At 38.1% G+C, this 23,338-nt stretch overlaps 1 protein-coding gene across 1 annotated transcript; it reads right to left on the minus strand.

Annotated features, from left to right (window-relative positions):
* Positions 1–22,411: 22,411 nt before the first annotated feature.
* LOC138874948 (secreted RxLR effector protein 161-like) lies at positions 22,412–23,017 on the minus strand. The gene has a single exon (XM_070153748.1). It carries the CDS (start codon positions 23,015–23,017, stop codon positions 22,412–22,414), a length of 606 nt encoding a protein of 201 aa, XP_070009849.1.
* Positions 23,018–23,338: the final 321 nt, after the last annotated feature.

The raw sequence follows: 23,338 nt of genomic DNA on the forward strand, positions 1-23,338 counted from the left end.
GATGTGGAATGGATGTCGATACTTGAAAGATGATACTCAAGTTCCAGACACTACAAAGGGCGAGATAAATCCAGGATATGTAAGGTAGTTTGAGAAACGATCCCGTGTGGATGATGCACCAGAACCCGATCTGAGAAGGCCTATAAAAAGACCCCATATTCAAGCCTTTAACGACAAAATCCAAGAACGATTGATTTGGGAAGAAAAGGAAAAGGGATACAAAGCAACTATTCATGCCTTAAAGGAAAATCTGAGGAACCTCAAATTGGAGAAAGACTTACAAGCACAAGAAGCAGAAGGTGAAAAGAAGAGTCTGGCTTGTGAAAATAAAAATCTTCACGCTCAATTTCAAAAAATGAAGAAAGCTTCCGAAATACCAATGAGAAGTTGGAAAGATCAAAAAATCATCGCCAGTCTTTTGGAAAAAATGCAAAATTATGATTCCATTTTGGCAAAGACCGAAAAGGCGTTGGGCAAAGCTAAAGAAAGAATCATACAATTAAACGAGGAGGCCAGATCTAATAAGGAACGCCAAATAAGGCAATCCGAAGAAGACATGGCACAATTCAAGAAAGAGAAAGACCATTGGATGCATTCAGAAGCTCAACTCCATGCACAATTGGAAGAAGCGAGAAAGTACAATAGAGAACATCAACACGCAGACATTGACAGAGAAAGAGCACAGGCGAGACTCGATCAGGCCAGACTCCGAGCTCAATTAGAGTCAGCTTTAGATTGCGAAGACCGTATCAGAAATATAGCCACCACTCGCCAACAGCAACTGCAAAACCAAGACCAACGTCTCCAAGATTTCAGGGCACAAATCCATGATTTAGCGGTTTACACCTCTCAAAGTTATGTGAACTGCCAAGGGATGGATTATGAAAGGTTTATAGAGCATGCACCTATTTTTGCCCGTCATCTAGCAATGGAGTTAGAAAGAATGTATCGCACGCTAGGAGGTCAGTCGGGTCAAGCCCCACCGTGAGCAGATGATCCAATGATTGAAAACAAAAGTGGGAAGTGGAGCATGTTCAGAGTTGTTAAGATGTTATGTCCTTTGTTTGATTTGGGTTTGTGTCGAGTTTTTAAACCATTTCCTTATAATGTTTTCCAAATGTAATATCTATTCCATCTTTGTATTATTTCAAGAATAAATAAAAGTGTTGACAATTGCTTTATGTCCGAACTACGTAAGGTCTGATTCATGCGGGGACATGATACATAGGCAATCTCTATAAGATTCGACCACAAACACAAAAAGGAATAAAATAAAGAGTGAGTGACAATAAAATGAAATATCAAGAAAAGCTGGGATGACACAAGCAGCCGAGCAAATGCATAATAGAAAAGGGTTATTTGTCTAGGAACATTACATCTCGACGTGTAATTATATATGTATTAAACTCTCAAAACTAACAAGTTTGTTCATTTCCAGAATTCAAGCAGTTAGTTTTTCTAAGAGTATACTGGCATATTATCATTATCATACTAGATCAAAAGGACCGATACCCGAAAGCATGTCTATCCCGGGTGTCGACACAGGTATTGAGATAGAGGAGATGGACATCGGTAAAATGAAAGAAGAGATGCTTAAACTTAAGCAGCAAATGGCCGAGATGTATTGGGCCTGGTCTACAGGGCAATCACCCCCATCTTACCCAGCTAACCCTGCCTCCACCCCATCACTAGCCCAAACTCAGGATAGTCCTACCACTGAACTATCCCCGAGTTTCCCCATCTACCAGCACTACCGAGGCAACACCTCTCATACACCACCGTCTCCACCTCCTAAACCAGTTCCATACCATCCTCCATCAGTAGCTCCTATCTTCGTGGCACCTCCCACGGCTAAATTCCACAAATCTCCTAGTGAGCCTATATTCCAGGCCCAGGACAACTAATACTACCCCCGGAGCCCACTTTCAAAGCCTCCGAAATCCATTCATTTACTCCCCGTTTTGACCTCCCAACAGAGATTGACAAGCCCTTCAAAAATACCGAACAAGAAGAGATGTTCAGGAAGGTCAAAAGCCTAGAACAATCGTTCCGAGACATGCGAGGGTTAGGAGGGCAGGTCAGTGTGGCCTACAAGGACTTATGCTTGTTCCCAAATGTGCAATTACCATTTGGTTTCAAGATGCCCAAATTTGACCTATACAACGGGCACGACGATCCAGTAGCCCACTTAAGGGGTTTCTGCAGCAAGATGCGAGGAGCTGGGGGAAGAGATGAATTATTAATGGCTTACTTCAGTCAAAGTTTGAGCGGATCAGCTCTAGAGTGGTATACCCGCCAGGACCATGGGAGATGGTATACCTGGGATGACCTGGCACAGGCATTTGCTTGTCACTTCCAATACAATCTGGAAATCATCCCAGATCGACTATCCTTGACAAAATTTGAGAAAAAGCACAATGAAAGCTTTAGAGAGTATGGTTTCCGGTGGAGGGAACAGGCAGCAAGGGTGGATCCTCCTATGAAGGAAAGTGAAATGGTAGACTACTTCCTACAAGCCTTGGAGCCAACTTACTATGCCCATTTGGTTTCAGCGATAGGAAAATCATTCAACGAAGTAGTGAAGATGGGAGGTATGGTGGAAGAAGGCCTCAAGACGAATAAAATCATGAGTTATTCGGCTATTAAGGCAACTACTCAAGCTATTCAAGGCGGAGTAGGAGGGATTGGAAAGAAGAAAAGGGAGGAGGCGGCAATGGTTGATTCAGGAACTTGGTCGGGATCCAGAGGTTCACCTCATTACTACAATCAACATCGACCCCACCAATCAACTTATCACCACAATTCACCCCAACACTACTATCACCCGTCAGAACCTCATTTTTCCGTCAACCATGCGCAAGAATACAATCAGCGACCTGCCCACGCTCATTGGCGTGCCCCTGTTATACCAAGTACCTACCCTTATCCGCGGACCTATCCCGGACCAGGTTTCAGGCCTAATCAAGCATTCAGGGGTGAAAGGGGGCAGAAAAAGAAAACCTTCACTCCACTGGGAGAATCCTACACTAGTCTGTTCCACAGGCTAAGACAGCTAGATATGCTAAGGCCAATACAATCCAAGCTGCCCAATCCTCCTCCAAAGAATCTGGACTACACCGTTAGCTGTGAGTATTGTTCTGGCACACCAGGTCATGATACGGAAAAATGCTGGCATTTAAAAAATGCAATACAAGAGCTGATTGATACTAATAAAATTGAAGTTCAAACCCCCGAAGCTCCCAATATCAACAGAAATCCAATGCTAGCACATCAGGAGGCCAATATGATAGAAATAGTACGGGCTGATGGGGAAACAAAGAAGTCGTCACAAACCGTCATGATGATTCGGTCTCATGAAGCCAAGCCAGATGAATAGTTAGCAGAGGAGAAGTCGGTACCTAAGCAGAACAAAAATGGTGATGAGCCATCTGTGATAGTTGAGAAAGGATCTTCAAGCAAAGTGGCTACGAAGCAGGAAGGATCAAAAGTGATTGTACCAGGGGTCGCCAGCAAACCCATCATAGTCGTGGAAGGAGCCCATGTAGACCGGGTTATTATCAAGCCAATAACCCAGTTGCCAGTGAACAACAACAAGGCCATTCCATGGAACTACGAACGGGTGACGGTAATGTACAAAGGAAAAAAAGTCAAGGAAGAAGTCTGTGAGGTGCTAGGATTGACTCGCTCGGGAAGATGTTTTACTCCCGAAGAGTTAAGAAAAGCTAAAAATAATCCAACACCAATAAAGAAAGTTGTGACGGAAGAAGAAGCGGAAGAATTCTTGAGAAAGATGAAGCTCTACGACTATTCTATCGTGGAACAATTGAAAAAGACGCCCGCTCAAATTTCATTATTGTCATTGCTGATCCATTCAGACGAGCACCGTCAGGCTTTAATGAAGATCTTGAATGAGGCACACGTTCCTAATAAAATCTCCGTGAATCACTTGGAAAAAATAGCCAACAAAATCTTTGAGGCAAACAAAATTACATTTTCTGATGACGAATTGCCTGTGGAAGGTACTGAGCACAACAGAGCTCTTTACCTCACCTTAAAATGTGAAAACTCCGTAGTGACCCGGGTGTTGGTTGACAACGGGTCAAGCGCAAACATCTGCCCTCTCTCCACTCTGAGCAAGTTGAAAATAAAATAGGAGAGGATCCAAAAGAATATTATTTGCGTACGGGGATTTGACGGTGGAAGCAGAGATTCATTTGGCGAAATAGTGATGGAACTGACAATAGGGCCAGTTGAATTCACAATGGAGTTTCAGGTGTTGGATATAGCTGTTTCTTATAATTTACTGTTGGGTCGACCATGGATACATGCTGCAAAAGCAGTCCCATCAACACTACACCAGGTGGTCAAGTTTGAATGGGATAAGCAAGAAATAATTGTGCATGGGGAAGACAGTTTAAATGTTCACAGCAGTGCCATTGTACCGGTCGAAGGAATAGAAAATGACCAGGGACCATGGGTTTACCAGGTTTCCGACACAATGTTGGTAGAGAAAATTCCAGAGGGGAAATACATTCCAAATCCAAAGATAATCGCTGCATCAGTCATGGTAGCCTATGAAATGTTAAAGAATGGTTTTGTACCTGGCAAAGGTTTGGGCTCATCTCTGCAAGGCATTATACAACCAGTATCTCTCCCCGAGAACTGGGGAACATTTGGTTTGGGATTCATACCTACTGTCACAGACGTGAGAAAGGCCAGAAAGCCAAAATAGAAGGCATGGGTCCTTCCAAAGCCAGTCCCACATCTATCAAAATCTTTAGTCAAGTCCGGTACCAGAAGTCACCTGATAACAACAATTCCTAAATCCATGATTAATCCTGAGGAGGAATTAATTGAAAGATTTGAAAAGCTGTTTGACGATGTGAACATGGTGGAAAACGGTGAAGGTTCTAGCAACGCGGAAGTTCAATTCGTTGGGCCAGAGACAAAGCTTAATAACTGGAAAGCCACTCCTTTCCCCATTCGAAAGGAGTCTTGGTAGTTTATTTTGATTTTCCTTCAGTTTGTTTGGGTTACTTCAGGGTTGTAATCCAAATGTTTATCTTACAGTTTGTTTGAAGTGTGCAAACCTTGTTATCTTTCATCATCCAATAAAATACAGTTTCCTTTTCATTATCATTCCTGATAGTTTTCTTTTCTTTTTCTTCTTCTTTCTGTACAGTCCTTTTTACGCTGGCTCTAGTGATATGGCATGCATAAGGAATCTTCAGCCCAGTCTTAAAAATCAATCTGGTTCCGAAATAATAATTCAAGAAGTATATTGTGATTATGAATCGGAATATGATGAGGATGAGGCTTTCGAAGAGATTAGTAAAGAGTTAATTCATTTTGAAGAAAAAACCAAACCTAACCTGAGTGATACCGAAGACATCAACATAGGGGACACAAATAATATCCGAGAAACTAAAATAAGTGTCCACCTTGAACCAAAGATCCGAGAAGAATTAATTAAAGCACTCATCGAATTCAAAGATGTTTTTGCATGGTCATATGAAGATATGCCAGGCTTGAGCACTGATTTAGTGGTTCACAAATTGCCCACTGATCCAATGATGCCTCCTGTCAGGCAAAAGTTGAGAAAATTCAAGCTTGATATGAGTGTGAGAATTAAAGAAGAAATCACCAAACAGTTGGAGGCAAAGGTCATTCGAGTCACTCGATATCCTGTATGGTTGGCTAATGTCGTTCCTGTGCCAAAGAAAGACGGCAAGATTAGAGTATGCGTCGATTACCGCAATCTCAACAAAGCAAGTCCAAAGGATAACTTCACATTGCCCAATATCCATATTTTGATTGATAATTGTGCCAAGCATGAGATAGGATCTTTTGTGGATTGTTATGCCGGGTATCATCAAATTCTGATGGATGAAGAAGATGCAGAAAAGACGGCATTCATCACCCCATGGGGGACTTATTGCTACCGGGTAATGCCATTTGGTTTGAAGAACGCCGGGGCAACTTACATGAGAGCAATGACCACGGTGTTTCATGATATGATACATAAGGAGATTGAGGTATACGTGGATGATGTGATCATAAAATCAAAGCATCAGGCCGACCACATTGGGGATTTGAGGAAATTCTTCCTGAGACTTCGCAAGTACAACCTCAAACTTAACCCTGCTAAGTGCGCATTTGGTGTTCCATCTGGAAAGCTGTTGGGATTCATAGTCAGTCGGCGAGGCATTGAGCTAGACCCATCAAAGATCAAAGCCATCCAAGAATTGCCACCTCCAAGGAACAAAACTGAAGTAATGAATTTGTTAGGGAGGTTGAATTACATCAGCAGGTTTATTGCTCAGCTCACGACAACCTGCGAGCCTATTTTCAAATTGTTGAAGAAGGATGTTGCGGTCAAATGGACTGATGAGTGTCAAGAAGCATTTGATAAGATAAAAGGATACTTGTCAAACCCACCCGTGCTGGTTCCGCCAGAGCCAGGAAGACCTTTGATTCTTTACTTGACAGTCTTGGAAAACTCATTTGGTTGTGTACTGGGGCAACACGACATCACCGGCAGAAAGGAACAGGCCATCTACTACCTTAGCAAGAAGTTCACAGCTTATGAGGTTAAGTACACTCATCTGGAAAGGACATGTTGCGCCCTAACTTGGGTAGCTCAGAAATTGAAACACTATTTGTCATCCTACACTACTTACCTCATTTCACGTCTGGATCCGTTGAAATATATTTTTCAAAAGCCTATGCCAACAGGGAGACTTGCAAAGTGGTAGATATTGCTCACAGAATTTGACATCATCTATGTGACTCGGACTGCAATAAAAGCCCAAGTATTGGTCGATCATTTAGCCGAAAATCCGGTCGACGAGGAGTACGAGCCATTGAGGACTTATTTTCCCGATGAAGAAATAATGCATATCGGTGAGATGGAGCCAATTGAAAATCCTGGCTGGAAGCTCTTCTTTGATGGGGCTGCTAACATGAAAGGAGTCGGGATAGGAGCTGTAATTATTTCTGAAACCGGGCATCACTATACTGTTACGGCTCAACTTCGATTTTATTACACCAATAATATGGCTGAGTATGAAGCTTGTATTTTGGGGTTAAGGCTAGCTGCAGACATGGGTATCCAGGAAATCTTGGTCTTGGGAGATTCGGATCTTCTGGTACATCAAATTCAAGGAGAATGGGAAACACGAGACGTGAAGATCATACCCTACCGACAATGTTTACATGATCTTTGCCAACGGTTTCGATCAGTGGAGTTCAGGCATATTCCGAGAATCCATAATGAGGTTGTCGATGCATTGGCTACCCTGGCATCAATGTTGCACCATCCAGACAAAGCTTATGTGGATCCACTGCATATTCAAGTCCACGATCAGCACGCTTACTACAACATGGTTGAAGAAGAATTTGATGGTGAACCATGGTTCCACGACATCAAGGAGTATATCAGAATGGGGATATATCCAGCACAAGCCACAGGGGATCAAAAGAGAACCATTAGGCGATTGGCAAATGGATTCTTCTTAGGTGGAGGAGTTTTGTATAAAAGAACACCAGACCTTGGATTATTAAGATGCATAGATGCTAGACAAGCTACGGCTGCCATGTCTGAAGTACATTAGGGAGTTTGCGGACCCCACATGAGCGTATATGTGTTGGCAAAGAAAATTCTCCGAGCTGGTTACTATTGGCTTACCATGGAGCGAGATAGTATCAGTTTTGTGCGCAAATGTCATCAATGCCAGATACACGGGGATTTGATTCATTCTCCGCCATCTGAGTTGCACACAATGTCGGCACCATGGACCTTCGTCACTTGGGGCATGGATATTATTGGACCAATTGAGCCGGCAGCATCCAATGGTCACAGGTTCATTCTGGTAGCCATTGATTATTTCACCAAATGGGTTGAGGCGAAAACATTCAAATCGGTGACCAAGAAAGCTGTAGTAGATTTCGTTCACTCAAATATCATATGTCGATTCGGAATTCCAAAGGTGATCATCACAGATAACGGTGCTAATCTTAACAGTAACTTAATGAGAGAAGTATGTCAACAGTTTAAGATTATACATCGCAAATCTACCCCATATCGGCCCAAGGCGAATGGAGCAGTTGAGGCAGCCAACAAAAACATAAAGAAGATACTTCGGAAAATGGTAGAAAGTTCAAGACAATGGCACGAAAAATTACCATTTGCATTGTTGGGATATCGCACTATTGTTCGCACTTCGGTAGGAGCAACTCCTTATTTGTTGGTATATGGCACTGAGGCGGTAATTCCTGCCGAAGTTGAAATTCCTTCTCTTCGAATCGTCGCTGAAGCTAAGATTGATGATGATGAATGGGTCAAAACCCGTTTGGAACAGTTAAACTTGATTGATGAAAAACGATTGGCAGCAGTATGTCATGGCCAATTGTATCAAAGAAGAATAGCAAGAGCATACAACAAAAAGGTGCGTCCCCGAAAATTTGAAGTGGGTCAACATGTGCTGAAACGTATTCTTCCACATCAGGTTGAAGCAAAGGGCAAATTTGCCCCGAATTGGCAAGGACCGTTCATTGTAACCAGAGTATTGTCCAATGGTGCATTGTGTTTAACAGATATTGAAGGAAAATGCATAGACATGGCTATCAACTCTGATGCAGTAAAGAGATATTATGCATGATTTTTCTTTGGTATAGTTATTGAACGTTTGTATTTGGCATTATTTCGAAGATTGGAATGACGAAGGCAATTTATTCTGCTATCCAAACATTGTACCATTTGTTCCCCCTTTTGAGCCATATTTTGTTTCTTTCTTACCCTCTTTTGGAATCATTAAAAAAAAGCTTGAAAAAATAATAAAAAGAGGAAAATTATACAAGTGAACTACGTTTGACCTGATTCCTCAAAGAGGATACGTAGGCGCCTCACGGCTCGGTCATAGAGTGCATTATATGCATAATGTGCATAAAATGAAATATCAAGAGACCCCAATCAAGAAACTGGGGCAGGAATTGTATTGGCAATAAGAAAAATGATTCCAAGAGTTGTAATTTTAAACCCATATCAAAGTTGTTTAACCTTTGATACCCTTTCATTCCAACCACATACCAAAAGACCTTTCGATCAATCTTAGAAAAATGCCGAGTTAAGCAAATGGAGGTAATTCATAACACTCTGGTCCAAACAAGAAATGATGAAAATGAGAGAGTCTTATAGGTGAAAACCCGCACGGGCACCATAAGACGACGGAAGCTGAGAGAAAGTAAAATGAGAGAGTCTTAGTGGTGAAAACCTTCGCAGGCACCATAAGGCGAAAAGGAATTAAGAAATAAATAAATGAGGAAGGTTTGTCAGTAAAAACTCTTTAAAACACTGCAAGTCAAACAACGTCCGTAAGGCGGCAAAAAGTAAAATTGGTTTGTGGAAGTTTTGAAAGGATTGAAAAGGAGATTGGTTAAATAGATTGGGCTGATTAATCCAAAATGCATACCCTGATCATTGGTACCAATAACTCCAATCAGATAAGTTCCTTATTCCTATCTCCAACAGTCATCCAAATTTGGATTTTTCTTTCCATTCTTAATTGTCAAAATCGTCATGTTTCATCACTAATAGTCTTACTCTTCTAAAGCTTTTGAGGTAAGTTTCGTTCCAAGCAAATAAAAAGGAATGTCAAGGTATACTACCAAGATTCAAAATTGCACAAATCAAAATGCGACCATGATGGGCGGGAGGTAATAGGATGAAAATAAGATATGGATGTGAGAACAGTTGAATCAGAGAGGTGGTTCAGTAATGCCATGAGAAACATATGGTTACAATTGAAAGAGTTTGAAGTGAAAACAACAGTTGGGAATCCTACGGTTAAGGATCAATTACGAGGGTAAAATAGTCTTTTCAACCGCTCCAAGGCAATAAAACAGGACAAAGAGAAACTTCACCCCCAGCAAGAATGCCACAACCAACCACCATGCCTTAAACTAACAAAATTTTCTTTGATTTGAAACAGGGGCAAAAGCAATATTTGTTTCAAGAAACACCCGGTGAGGGAAGCAGTCAGGCGTCCACCTGGAGAACAAGGAAGAGCAATGGAAATATCAGCAATCAGGCGTCCACCCGGAGAATAAGGAAGAGTAATGGAAGTATTAGCAATCAGGCGTCCACCTGGAGAACAAGGAAGAGAAATGGAAGTGTTAGAAGTCAGGCGTCCACCTAGAGAACAAGGAAGAGCAATGGAAGTATTAGCAGTCAGGCGTCCACCTGGAGAACAAGGAAGAGCAATGGAAGTATTAGCAGTCAGGCGTCCACCTGGAGGACATGGAAGAGCAATGGAAGCATTAGCAGTCAGGCGTCCACCTGGAGAATAAGGAAGAGCAATGGAAGTATCAGCAATCAGGCGTCCACCTGGAGAACAAGGAAGAACAGTTGAAATAGCAATCAGGCGTCCACCTGGAGAACAAGGAAGAACAGTTGAAATATCAGCAATCAGGCATCCACCTGGAGAACAAGGAAGAACAAGTTGAAGTATCAGCAATCAGGCATCCACCTGGAGAACAAGGAAGAATAGTTGAAGTATCAGCAATCAGGCGTCCACCTGGAGAACAAGGAAGAACAGTTGAAATATCAGCAATCAGGCGTCCACCTGGAAAACAAGGAAGGACAGTTGAAGTAATCAAGGTCAGGAGCCCCCTGAAGAATGGAATGGCGACTGATTTTCAAAGTAATCGAGATTAGGAGCCCCCCTGAAGAACAGAATGGCAATTTATTTTTGACATTGCTGGTTGAAGTCAAGAGCCCGTCCATATAATAGAGAAGTACACCCAGAGTCAATAAAGTAGAGGAATCCAACCGAATCCCCAGCGGGAAACAACAAGAATCCCAAACAGAGGAAGAAAGTACAAGACACAATGAAAAACAATGCGAAAAGAAATAAGCAGTTCGAGATCGGTGGTCAAAGGAGAATACGAGACAAGTCGGAAGCAAAGGATACCAAAGAGTCACCAAGACATCAAAGCAACAAGAAACGCAAGGGCATGATCTAGATAAGATTTTGTAATTCATATACCATGGTCTAGTCTAGCTTTTGTTTTCTTTAGGGAGGGTGTAATAAGGAGGTCAGCAAGCAGTAAAAGCAGCACGCAACAGCAGTAACATCACAATCTCATGGTAGTCCCAGCTACCAAAACTTCCCGAACTACATTGACCTGATTCCCTTTTAGCCAGGGATATGTAGGAAACCTTTGAAGCAAGGTTCGGTCAAATCTTTCAAAAACGCTTCCCACGGAGTATTCAAACATGCAAAAATTGCTCGTATCCGCTCACTTTATCTTTGCACGAAAACTCTTCGAATTTTCGGACAAAGAGGGGCAGCTGTGAGCACGTGATTTTTGCCTCACAAGAATTACTCCAAAAGAAATCACAAATAATTTTTCTTTGTATGCAATTTTGAATTTTTCGTGGCATTTTATTTGTGCATGATTATTTTATTTTTAATAGGGAAAAATATAGAAAAATAGTAATATAGGTACATGTGCATTTAGGAATTAATGTTGCATTTTTATAATTAATTAATCCTAGGTTTTTATAAAAGGATAAAATAAAATAAAAAAATAATATATTTAGGAATTAAATAAACCATAGTTGGTTTTAAAAGAGGGAAAAATCACAAAAAATATGCATATGTGTTTCTTGCCTTTGTGTTAATTTTATTTATTTATTTATTTTTAATTTGAGCATTAATTATTATGGGTGTTAAATAATATGTGTTTAATTTTACTTTTTTTATTTCTTTTAAAAGAAAAATAGGAAATGAGTCATAAATCAGACCTGGACCGAAATCCAGGCCCAAACCAAATTAACCCCCTCACAGCCCAATCCAAACGACCCCAGGTCCGGTCCGTCTCAAAGATACCCCAAACGATGTCGTTTTGGGAAACTTTGATAAGAGCCGTTGATTTCGAATTGATCAACGTACCAAAAACATTACCTTTTACCTGACCCGTTCCCGTCAGAGACCGATCCGGTCTTAAAGAAAATGAAACGATGTCGTTACACTTAAGTAAGCGATCCCAGCCATAAATCTCATTTGATCTAACGGCCAGGATCCATTGGTTACCCCAGTATATAAGCCTAAAAGTTTCGCCCCACACCCCCAGGCCAGACCCCCCCTCTCCTCTCTTCTTCCCCGAGTCTTCTTCCCCGAGTTTTCAAAGACCAGACCTCAAGCCACCGCCCTCATGGCGGCGAACGGTGGTCATACCTCTCCATTTTCACACCTTGAACTCACTTCAACTTCCCGATCCTAAATCCCTGAACCTTATCCTCCAAATATCAGCCAACGTCTTCGAATCTTCGATCGAAGATGCAGTCCGAAACCCTAGTTCATCTGACGACCACCAAACTCACACCTTTTAACCTATGGACCTCTCTCACCACTAGAGCCTCATGGGTTTCCTTCGAATCGACCTGGAACCCCTTGAATATCGAATCAAAGCCAAGAACCCTAGCGCCGCCATGAGATTCCCTGGTGGCGGCTCCATTCAAATCAATTCCAAACTAACACCATTTGACCACTCGAGCCACCCCATTCCCACTATCCTAATAGTTTGCCTCGAATCAGTACCAAAGGGGTTGGACTTTCGATCAGAAAAATCGACTAAGAAACCCTAATTCAGGGGTTAAGGAAAAATTAGAAGAAATTAAGGTCGTAATCGACCTTAGTCGAAAGTTCTCAGCCGAGAACATTCGATTAAGGTTCATTTCGATCTTAAAAGCCAAAATGGGAGTTTGAATACAAGTTAAGGACACCAGGTTTTGAGTTTTCGTTCATCTGGTGAGTTTTGTTTTATTATTTTTTGTCTATTTAAGTTTGCGTATTCAGTGTTGTTTCGATTATTGCTTTCCTTTGTTATTGTCTTTTATTTTGTTCAAAATGATCATTTTTTTATATATCAAGGTTGCTCTACATTATGTGTTAGTTTTACATCTGCAAATTCAATGCCACACCTCTTTCATTTTGAATTTATTGAAATTTAAGGCGTTCCCTGTGTAGTTAGCTTTTCATTTCAAGCTAGTTCCCTGTGTACTATCTCACTTCAGCCATTTATCTTGGTTTCAATGACTGTTCGATTTGGTTTAGGATGTGAGTACGCACTGTCATTGAAGTTTGATGTGCAATATTAATGTGATTGTTGGTTCAACTTTAGCTTCACTATTTTTGTCAAGTTCTGTGTGGTGTTAATGTGATGTTTTGATTTAAATTCAGTTTGGTTTCGTTCAGTGTATTGAAATTGTTCCTTTATTTTGCTTTAGTCAGTCTGTTCCCTGAATCCTTCATCTATATTGTAATGTTGTTTGATCCAATGTAAGGTCAGAATTATCTGATAGGATTAATGGTTTGAATCATAATGTTTCTTGTTGAATACTAGGGCCTGATGTGGATATGAAATTGGTTTAAATTCAGTTTTACAAGTGTTAATTGATATTATTGGGTTAGAAGGTTGCATTTTAGTTAAAATTCAGTCCAGAACTTAAGAGAATTGGTAATAGCTGCAGTTTAAGGGTTTTTCAGGGGCAGTTTGGGGAATAAAACAGTTAGTATAATACTTTATTGCTAGTGCTTTATCAATGAGATATTAATTAATCCTAATGGGGAACCAAAGGAAGTGGAGGGGCTGAAATTAAGGGAAAGTGCTGATTAACTAGAAAAAGCAGTTTTAGTGGCAGATTTTAAGGGAAAAATCTGCCTTAGATAACAAAGGGGGTCCGGGCAGCATTAAAGGGAAAAATAAGTTGTATAAGAAGGGGGTTAGGGACTGATTTCAGAATAAAAAAAGAGATAGAGAGGACTGAGAGAGATATACAGAGAAAGAAAAGGAAGAAGAAGGAGAGACAAAAAGAAAAAAACAGAAAGAGAAAAACAAAAAAAAAAGAGCACACACACACATACACAGAAAAGAAAAACAGAACAGAAAAAAAATAAGAGAAGTCAGAAATACTATTTTCCCTGAATTGTCCGGTTTGGTTTGTTGATATTGTTTGATTTAAATCTGAAATTTCCTAAGATTCCTGCTACTGTGCGTCTGGGTTTCACGGGTCTTGTTGTTTTGCTCAAATCTGCTGAGTCATTGGCATTCTCTGTTGGTTTTTGTTGCTATTGCTACTGCTGAACTTTACCTCTTTTACCCTCATTTCCAGGTACATATTTGTAGCCTCATGTCATGAAAAACTCCAACATTGCAAGTAAATGAAGTTTGGAATTACAATTATGTCTTCTACTCATTTAAATCTATTAGTTTAAGTTTCAGTTTTGTTTTAGTTGGTTAATATAGTATTATACTTGACATGATATACTATTAGCCAATTGACCTTTTGAAGTAGTATAAATTCTGCGGTAATATTATTTATTTTGAAGTTTAGTAATGACATGTATGTTTGAATTGTTAAGATAGGGAATATGGCAGAAAGCTGGCCATTAATTAAATCTTGTGATATTGTTGGCTAAGTATAGGATAGTATGGAAATATCAAGAAACTACATTATTAGCGTATCTCGTCAAATATCCGATTTTTGTTTAAAGCTAGATGATGTAAGCTGTATTTTGTTCGTATATGGTATGATAACGGTTATGTGTATAACCAATAGGCGAAAGGTGAATTGATATAATCCGTTACGTTTACGATGTTGGAATATTGCGAATAGTTCAGATGTATAACTATGTTAAATGTAATGTCATCTTATTAAATTATTTTGTAGATTAGTTCTCTTTCCAAACAACAAATGGTCCATTTATTTAAGAAACTTGTTTAACTCATTTCTTAAAAGTAGTATATAAAAAATAATGTCAATAATTTTTACAAAGTGTAAAATTAGTGTTTGTAAATAGCTTACATAGACCGAGAATAAAAATTGGTCTGATTTTATCTATCCCAAACTCAATCATCTTAAGCGAATTAACCAAATAATTAGAACTTTGGACTAAGAACAAGTTGATGAGAAAGGGGATGAGATTTATAAATACGAATTGCAACATTTTAAGTCAAAGATATACAAAAAGAATCCGTTCCGAATAGAACAATGAAAATTCTTCGAAAAATATTAGTTTGCTTATCAATTAATTTTTTCCTAGTTTTTATACGTAATTCGCTTTTGGTAAGTTTTCGAATGTATACACTTAGTCTTAAGCCTAGGAAAATAACAGACAAATTGTGCATATAATTATCAAGTACTAAAAATACATAAACAAAATACGGATATTGTATTCACAATAAAAATGGTAGTTTTAGTTGCACGTTGTTTGTTTTTCATATCACTAATTCTTTAAATTTGAATAGTTTTGAGGTATATAATTCATACGTGTAAAATATGACCTGCGGTCAATACCTAATAAATTTTGAATTCTTTTCAAGAAATTTGGAAGCATCCCAATCGGTGATTTCCCGTGACTTTCACATTTAAAAATAGATGGACATAATAAACATTTGCAGAGAATTTATATTACCATCAAGAATATTTTGTGTAATTAGGGATGCGTTCGTGTGACCTGATTATACTTCTAAAGGCAATTCGGATTATGCGTTCGCGCAAATTCGAGCAAAATTTTTAATAAAAGGGGATTCTTTTGAGGATATTAAATTAATTTCATATAACCCGAGATGTGCAGTTCACTATTTAATCATACAAGAGCGACAAACGTTCTTAACTTTATTTTAAGCACAATTTCGAACACAAGTTTTTTTATATATATATAATAAAAAATATAAAAAATATTATCAATCTTATTGTGTACACGTATGCATGACACGATTCTTTACATTTATAAAAATGTATAATACGAATATACGTACGCGTGATTCGTTTCAAGAAGGGTCTATAATTGTAAATAATCTAAACAAAAGCGGTAACAAAATCAGGCAACAAGAAAAATTGAGATAATCAAGCCAAGTATAAAAATGGTTAAGCGACCGTGCTAGAACCACGGAATTCGGGAATGCATAACACCTTCTCCTGAATTAACAAAATTCCTTACTCGGATTTCTGGTTCGCAGAATGACAAACAGAGTCATATTCTCCTCGATTCGGGATTAAAACCGGTGACTTGGGACACCGTAAAATTCCTAGGTGGCGACTCTGAAATAAATAAACAAATCCCGTTTCGACTGTCCTTTAATTGGAGAAAACTCCTTGTACCCTCGCGGGGGCGGAAGAAGGAGGTGTGACAACGTCGTGTTTGAATAATTCTCTTGTATCGTGGCATAACTGTAGGCTTTGAATAAGTGAAATCTCATCCCTTTTTCGTTTTATCGTATTCTTCCTTTACCATTCCATAATTATCGGAACCACTTAATTCTGACGTAATGTCACGTCATTCCATATTCCCCCTTTTTGGGGAGTACTGAAAATTGAAGCTACGACAATCTGCCTATAGATGTTCTACCTCTTCATTTTTGGCATCCTTTCACATCATCGATGACCCTTACTCTCCTTGCGGTAATCCTTTTGTACTAAGGATAACGAAATTCCTTACTTGCAAGGTGACAATTACTGTAACTGGCAAATATAGTCTCTTAAGCTTAATTTTGCTCACATTGCTTGCTGTAGGGAAGCATTTTTCTGAATGACCATTCTCGAAATTTCCCATGAATCTTCTTTTGTTGTCCATTCTATTATTGGCGGAACAAAATCTGAAGTTCTTATGATGGCGACTATCACCAGTCATGCAATCCCTAATTCATGTTTAGTTTATCTTGTTCACCAATCCATACTTATTCTATTACTCTGGGGTCTAACTTTTCCTCTTGGTAATCACGCTTGAGTTGCAAATTTATTCCTTGAAATGAGGACATGATTGTATGGCCTATACTCTTTTGTTGTCCTAAGGCATGTCACTTCTCGTTTCTTCTTTCACTTGATTATAGATTTTGTAATATTGTCATCTTATGATATACCGTTGTCATCCATGTATTACATCTTACTCATAATGCTTCATTAACTCTTTTCTTATTTCCTGCTAACATTTATGCCTATCACTTTATTCTACAAACTTGAACAAGACATTTTTTTGCTCTTAGCTTCCCTTTGCTCTATCCAATTGCTCTTCAAGTTGCTTAACGTTCTCATTTTACTAGGGACGTGAGCCACACTAAAGTAATATTTATCCCTTCAAGGCTTATAGTGCATGTCTTTGTAGTACTCAAATCTGGCTGCACTATTTCAGAGTGCACCATCTGGTGTCTCATAAAGAGATCTATTAACATATTTGCAATATCCTTCGGAAATGTCAACTGACGCAAACAATTTATCCATCATATCTTCTTATACTACTTCTGTTAATACCCATAGGGAATATCTAGAATGGGTGCGACCAATTGTATATACCTCTGTTACTATTGAATATAACTCAAAAAACGTATGTTCCTCTTCGTCAATTATAAACGCCGTTAGCCTTTATTATTTGGGTGCCTCGTACCCTTCTTCATCTTGCTTCCTTTACTTGTTGAAACCTATATTTATCTTTTTAATCTCTCATTGTTTTTTTTGTTTTTTTTTTACCATAAAGATGGATAGACATTTTTGCCTTAAGGCTTCTTATCAGGAAGCTTGCACCTTTCAGTACACCCATGTTCTGCTAAAGACCTCACATTTACTTATCGTAGGCATTATACAAAAATTCAATTCCTCTGACTCAGCTCTTCCACAACTATCTCTCTTTCCAATCCTTCTTTCCGGATGTAGGTCTTATTACGAATAATAAAAAAAATTCGGAATTCGAATTCTTATAAGTGAGCTCTACCACACGATCTAGAGTAAGAAGAAAGAGTGACAGTCTTAAATGCCTTGTAGCCTCCTGCTTATAAGTGTGGTGCACGACACACCCATAAATAAGACTCTACTAGACACGGCTTGTAGACTCCCTAGGACAGAACTGCTCTGATACCACTTTTGTCACAACCCAAACTAATGGGCCGCGACGGGCACCCGGTACCTTACTCAACCGAGTACCAACGTAACGTATCTTTCTTATTACATCATTATATACGCGTGACATACGGGCCTAGTAGGCCAACATAATTATTTATAAACTCAAACATAGGCCGACAAGGTCGTACAATCTTTCACGTATACGACATATATCTACAAGCCTCTAAGAATACATAAATGTCATAGAGGTCGGGATAGAGTCCCGCCATACCAAATAATACACGTCTAAATCATACTAACCAAACAAGCAACTCCGAAGCAAATGGAGCGCACCAACATCTTCCGCCGAGCTGATAGCCTACTTGGAGGGCTCTCGACCTGTCTATCGGAACCTGCGGGCATGAAACGTAGCGTCCCCAGGCAAAAGGGACGTCAGTATGAATAATGTACCGAGTATGTAAGGCACATAAATAAATACATAAGAGACATAGAAGATATATAGAGTACATGACTAAACTTGTAAGTCTGAATAACTTTGTAAATTATAAATTACTTTTAACATCATGCATATGCGTATGAATGTCATGTATTGCATAGGTACATGTTTCATAACATTATCAGTCTCTGAGGGCATCCCATCATATTATATCGGCCATTGTAGACAAAATCATCATCGTATACCAGCTGATCAGGTGGTGGTGCGTATATAACGCCATAACCTTTCCCATATCCCATATACATATATATACGTGTATATAACGCCGTTTGAATACATACATATATATGCGTATATAACGCCATTTGAATCATATTTCAGCCACTGTGGGCAACATCATCATCATATACTAGCTGATCAGGTGGTGGTGCGTATATAACGCCGTAACCTTTTTCCATATCCCATATACATATATTTACATATATATGCGTATATAACGTCATCTGGTCATGGGTCAATGCATATGAATGCAGTACATAAAAAGTACGTCAAAAAAATCATTCGGAATGTCATAAGACCATTTTGCCTCTGAGTAATATTATAAAGTAAACTCTTTTAAACTTTTGTATTTTTCTGAGACCCATGAACCGATGATAAGATATTATAACACACGGAAATTAAAGAACATAGATATCTCTAATACTTCTATGAATAGAGTCATTCATGGAATTTGTGCATTTGCACGTTCCGTTCGTATCATATGGATCATGCCAAAAGAAAGAAGGGATAGCCTTAACATACCTGGAGTAGGAGAAACTCCATATAATATTTCGTTGGAAGACCTTCGTTGTTTGAACGAAATTTGCCTTTGCTCCTTGAAAATTCACGGACGAAAATATTTTCTGGTTCCTAAAACTTTGGAACGAATGATCATTGAATTCTTTTGATTTTGGAGAAAAACATTTCTGGTTCTTCTTAGTTTTGAAAGAATGACATTGAATTCATTTTGATTTTTTTGGAGGAAAATGTTTTTCTTTGGTTGCTTGAGAATTTGAGATGGAACGTTTCTGTTCTTTGAAGCTTTGGAAAGAATGATATTTCTTTGAGTCATTTTGGTTCATATTTAGACTTTGAAAGATAACTTAGTTAGTTGTCCAATCTTGTTTTTGCATAGGTGGTTATAAGTGACTTACTTAGTCACTTCTTATCTTAGTGGCTTCTTGCCACGTGGTTGGGGATAACTATTAGGTTTTTATCCCCTTATTAGTTAATCAAGTAATGTCCCGTTACTCGATAATTAGTCAATTACCCGCATAATTTAAAAATTACTTAAAATTCAACTTATTTTTAATATTCTTCATATATACTTTATATATTATACTACCGTGGTCATATGGTACCTTACATAGTACTAGTTTATAATTATCGGATATTATCGCTCGACCCGTATTTTATCCCAAGTTGGCCACTTTTAACGAAACTCCTTTTCTTTAATTCGTGTACCCCTTTATCCTTCATAGCACTTATTTATCGCTTGATATAAATAGCGTATTACTTATAATCCCAAAATAAATCTCATTCCCGAATTTGCGTCGATTAATCTTACGACGAAGCTTTATTGTACGACGACGCTTTAATGTACGAAAATGCGAAATATAATATCTCATTTTCAGACTTTCATCATTTTACTTATGGCGTACTTTCATGCACTAAAACCTGGGGTGTAACACGACTGTTATTCGACATTAATCGTCTGATGTGTAGTTATTTTGTTCGTAATCTTGAGGTCCTTATTGATATTATAAAACGTTTAGTTAAATGGGGTTTCAGTTTTCCATATTTCCTCTACTTTAACTGAAAAGGAAATCTCCCTCCTACTTGGTAGAAAAGAAAAAGAAAATTTCCCTCCTATTTTTGTCTTAATCCTTCAAAATTCCAGAAAATAGAAAAAAGGCCAAAACTCCATCTAAACAATCTCGAATGCCCAAAAAACGACGTACATCAACAACAAAGCTGATGAGTTTTTTAAGTTGGGCCGTTTCCGATGAACCTACCAAATTTGAGGTCAATCGGAGTTCGACAGAATTTCAGAATTCTATGCGTGACTAGAATTCTGTTTTTGGCGTTTTAAGGGTTTTTAATTATTTTGACTTGTTCAAATCACATAATATACTGATGTTTGTTACACATGATTTCAGAACTCAAAATAATTTTTTTTTATTTAATAAAAACGTGTTTAGACAGAATTGTAAAAACAATATGTTTTCACTAGTCAAAAACGGTACTGTTCATGATTCTGTATATTAATCCAAAAATACAGAACTAATATGATTCAAAACAGTCAATTTTTTATTAATACAACACTGTGATTATGGACAGAACGCAACTAAAATAGATTAATGGTATTAATTCACTGTTTATGCATATGTATATTAACTCATAATTATAGCACTAATAGCATTCAATAACACGGTCACATTTTTATCAAAAAAAATTACTATTCAGCAAAAAAACGTAATTTGAACAGACTGTTATTTAGATATAACACCACTGTTTATACATGTGTATATTAATTCATAATTTCAGAATTACAGAATTAAGATACTAATAAATACAATCACGTTTTTAACATAGAATAATCATCCCAAACATGTATCTATAAATAATACGTTTTAATATTACTCTATGCATATTGTATTACATTATCTAGTTAAATGTAAGACGGCATCTGATACCAATTGTTAGAACATACGCAGCGGAAGCAAGCATACAAACCAGACATCAAATACATGTGAACTAGACAACGCAATAATAACGAGATTAGAAGCACTAACCTCTTGAAGTAGTTGCACAAACCTTCCAAGCAGCAAGAATCCAGAGCTGCAGTCTTCTGCTATTTGCCTAGTAAAACCTTGGACGATTTTGCTATTGGGTGGGCAAGAACAATACAACTGAAAGGTAAGTTATTAGGTGAAACTAGTCTTCCTTTAATAGACCCAAAATTAAGCCACAATAGGGGCTCAAAAACGTGTAGGATTCTGCAAGTAGAATCCTACTCTAACTCAAAAGGATAACTTTTCTCCCAAACTACTTTTTACCCAAGTCTGTCTAGGTTTTTACTAGGTATAGCAGGGACCACAAAAATAATAAGAGGCTACTAATTATAGTATTAATTCGAAATTAGCATGAATTAATTCTTACTATAATTAATTGCAATTTATTCCACTAAAAAACTGCAATTGAACTCCTCAATATGAGTTTCGAAAATTCATTAACACTTATTTTAACTCCCCATGTTAAGATTTCAAATACCAGTTAATTAAATTAAATCACTAAAAAGTTAATTCAATTAACTAATTAAATCCTTTATAATTCCGCTTAAACTATTTCATGTGACGGATACAAAATCCATTGGCCGGGTTTTCACATGAAAACTTATAAGCTTACATAAAGGGGTATCATCAAACCCAAAATCGAGTCATGAATTCTATCAACTAATTATTATTCACAAATGTTATTCGTTATTGTCCAATCTATTAGGCATATACTAACTCTAAATAGAGTCATACCTTTTGATAAATCAAAACAATAAACAAATTACATTGATCATAATAATTATATCAAGATTAGGAGTATAATCTCATTTAATGAATTAGAGAAAATGTTTTATATATTCAGTACAAAAACATCTTATCTCTACTTGATCCGTTCAATATACACTGAGTATACTAGCACAAGAAGTTGGAGTAAAACTACTCCCATAATCAAGACAAATTATACGATAATCTTGTGCTACAATCATCAAGATATTTTGTCCAACAATATCTTTGATTGTGAACATAGTTTATTAATTATGAGAACCAACAATTTAATCTTTTGTGCATGAGCTAAGACTCCATACACTAAATTGTCTACTACATAACTAAAAGGACACACATGTAACAAATGATCTATTTAAAATAGTACTTTATTGAATTGAATAAATTAAATAAATAATTGTTCCATAAAGAATAAAATATAATACTATGTCTAAATCGCATGGTTAATAGTATATCCCAACAATCTGTCACTTAGACTCATAACCATGCGTCTACTACTCTAACATCCATTTCTTCTACATGCTTGTCAAAAATCTTCTGTGTCAAGCTCTTTGTAAACGGGTCTGCCAAATTGTCCTCTGACGCAATCTTCAACACTCTTGCATCACCTCTCTGAGTTATGTCCCGAATTAAGTGATATTTACGCTCAATATGCGTACTCCTTTTATGGCTTCTTGGTTCCTTCGAGTTTGCAACTGCACCACTATTGTCACAATAAAGTACAATTGGTGCTTGAACTGAAGGAACCACATTAAGCTCTTTCAGAAAGTTCCTCAGCCAAACAGCCTCTTTAGCTGCCTCAGATGCAGCCACATATTCGGTTTCCATGGTGGAATCAGCAACACATGATTGCTTGATGCTCCTCCAACTTATGGCTCCACCTCCTAAGGTAAAAACATATCCTGAGGTAGATTTTCTAGAGTCTCTATCTGACTGGAAATCTGAATCAGTATAACCAATGGGTGCAAGATCACCTGAGTGATACACCAACATATAATCCCTAGTCCTCTTCAAGTACTTGATTATATGCTTAACAGCAGTCCAGTGTTCTCGACCATGGTTAGACTGAAATCTACTAACCATTGTCGCGCCCCCTTTTTCTCGCGAAATCGGGTTTGTGATATTTGGGAGACAACTCGTTCCCTCTTGGGAATTGGGTTTGAATTGAAGAGTCGCCACCTAATGATTTGAGTACATTAGGACACTAAGGAAGGTTTAATTTGAACAACCAGAGATTGGGTAAGGGCTCGAAATAATCTCAAGAGGAAGGTGTTAGGCACCCCTCAAGATCCACTAGTGTGGTTTCCGGCCAAGCTATTATTGTGACTTTAAGTACGAACTACACATAGGCAAATAAAGTTTCAAATAAGAGGGGATTTTTCACGTAATAAACAAAAGTAAGAA

The sequence above is a fragment of the Nicotiana sylvestris genome, chromosome 8 (genome assembly GCF_000393655.2).
Source record: "Nicotiana sylvestris chromosome 8, ASM39365v2, whole genome shotgun sequence".
Taxonomy (NCBI): Eukaryota; Viridiplantae; Streptophyta; class Magnoliopsida; order Solanales; family Solanaceae; genus Nicotiana; species Nicotiana sylvestris.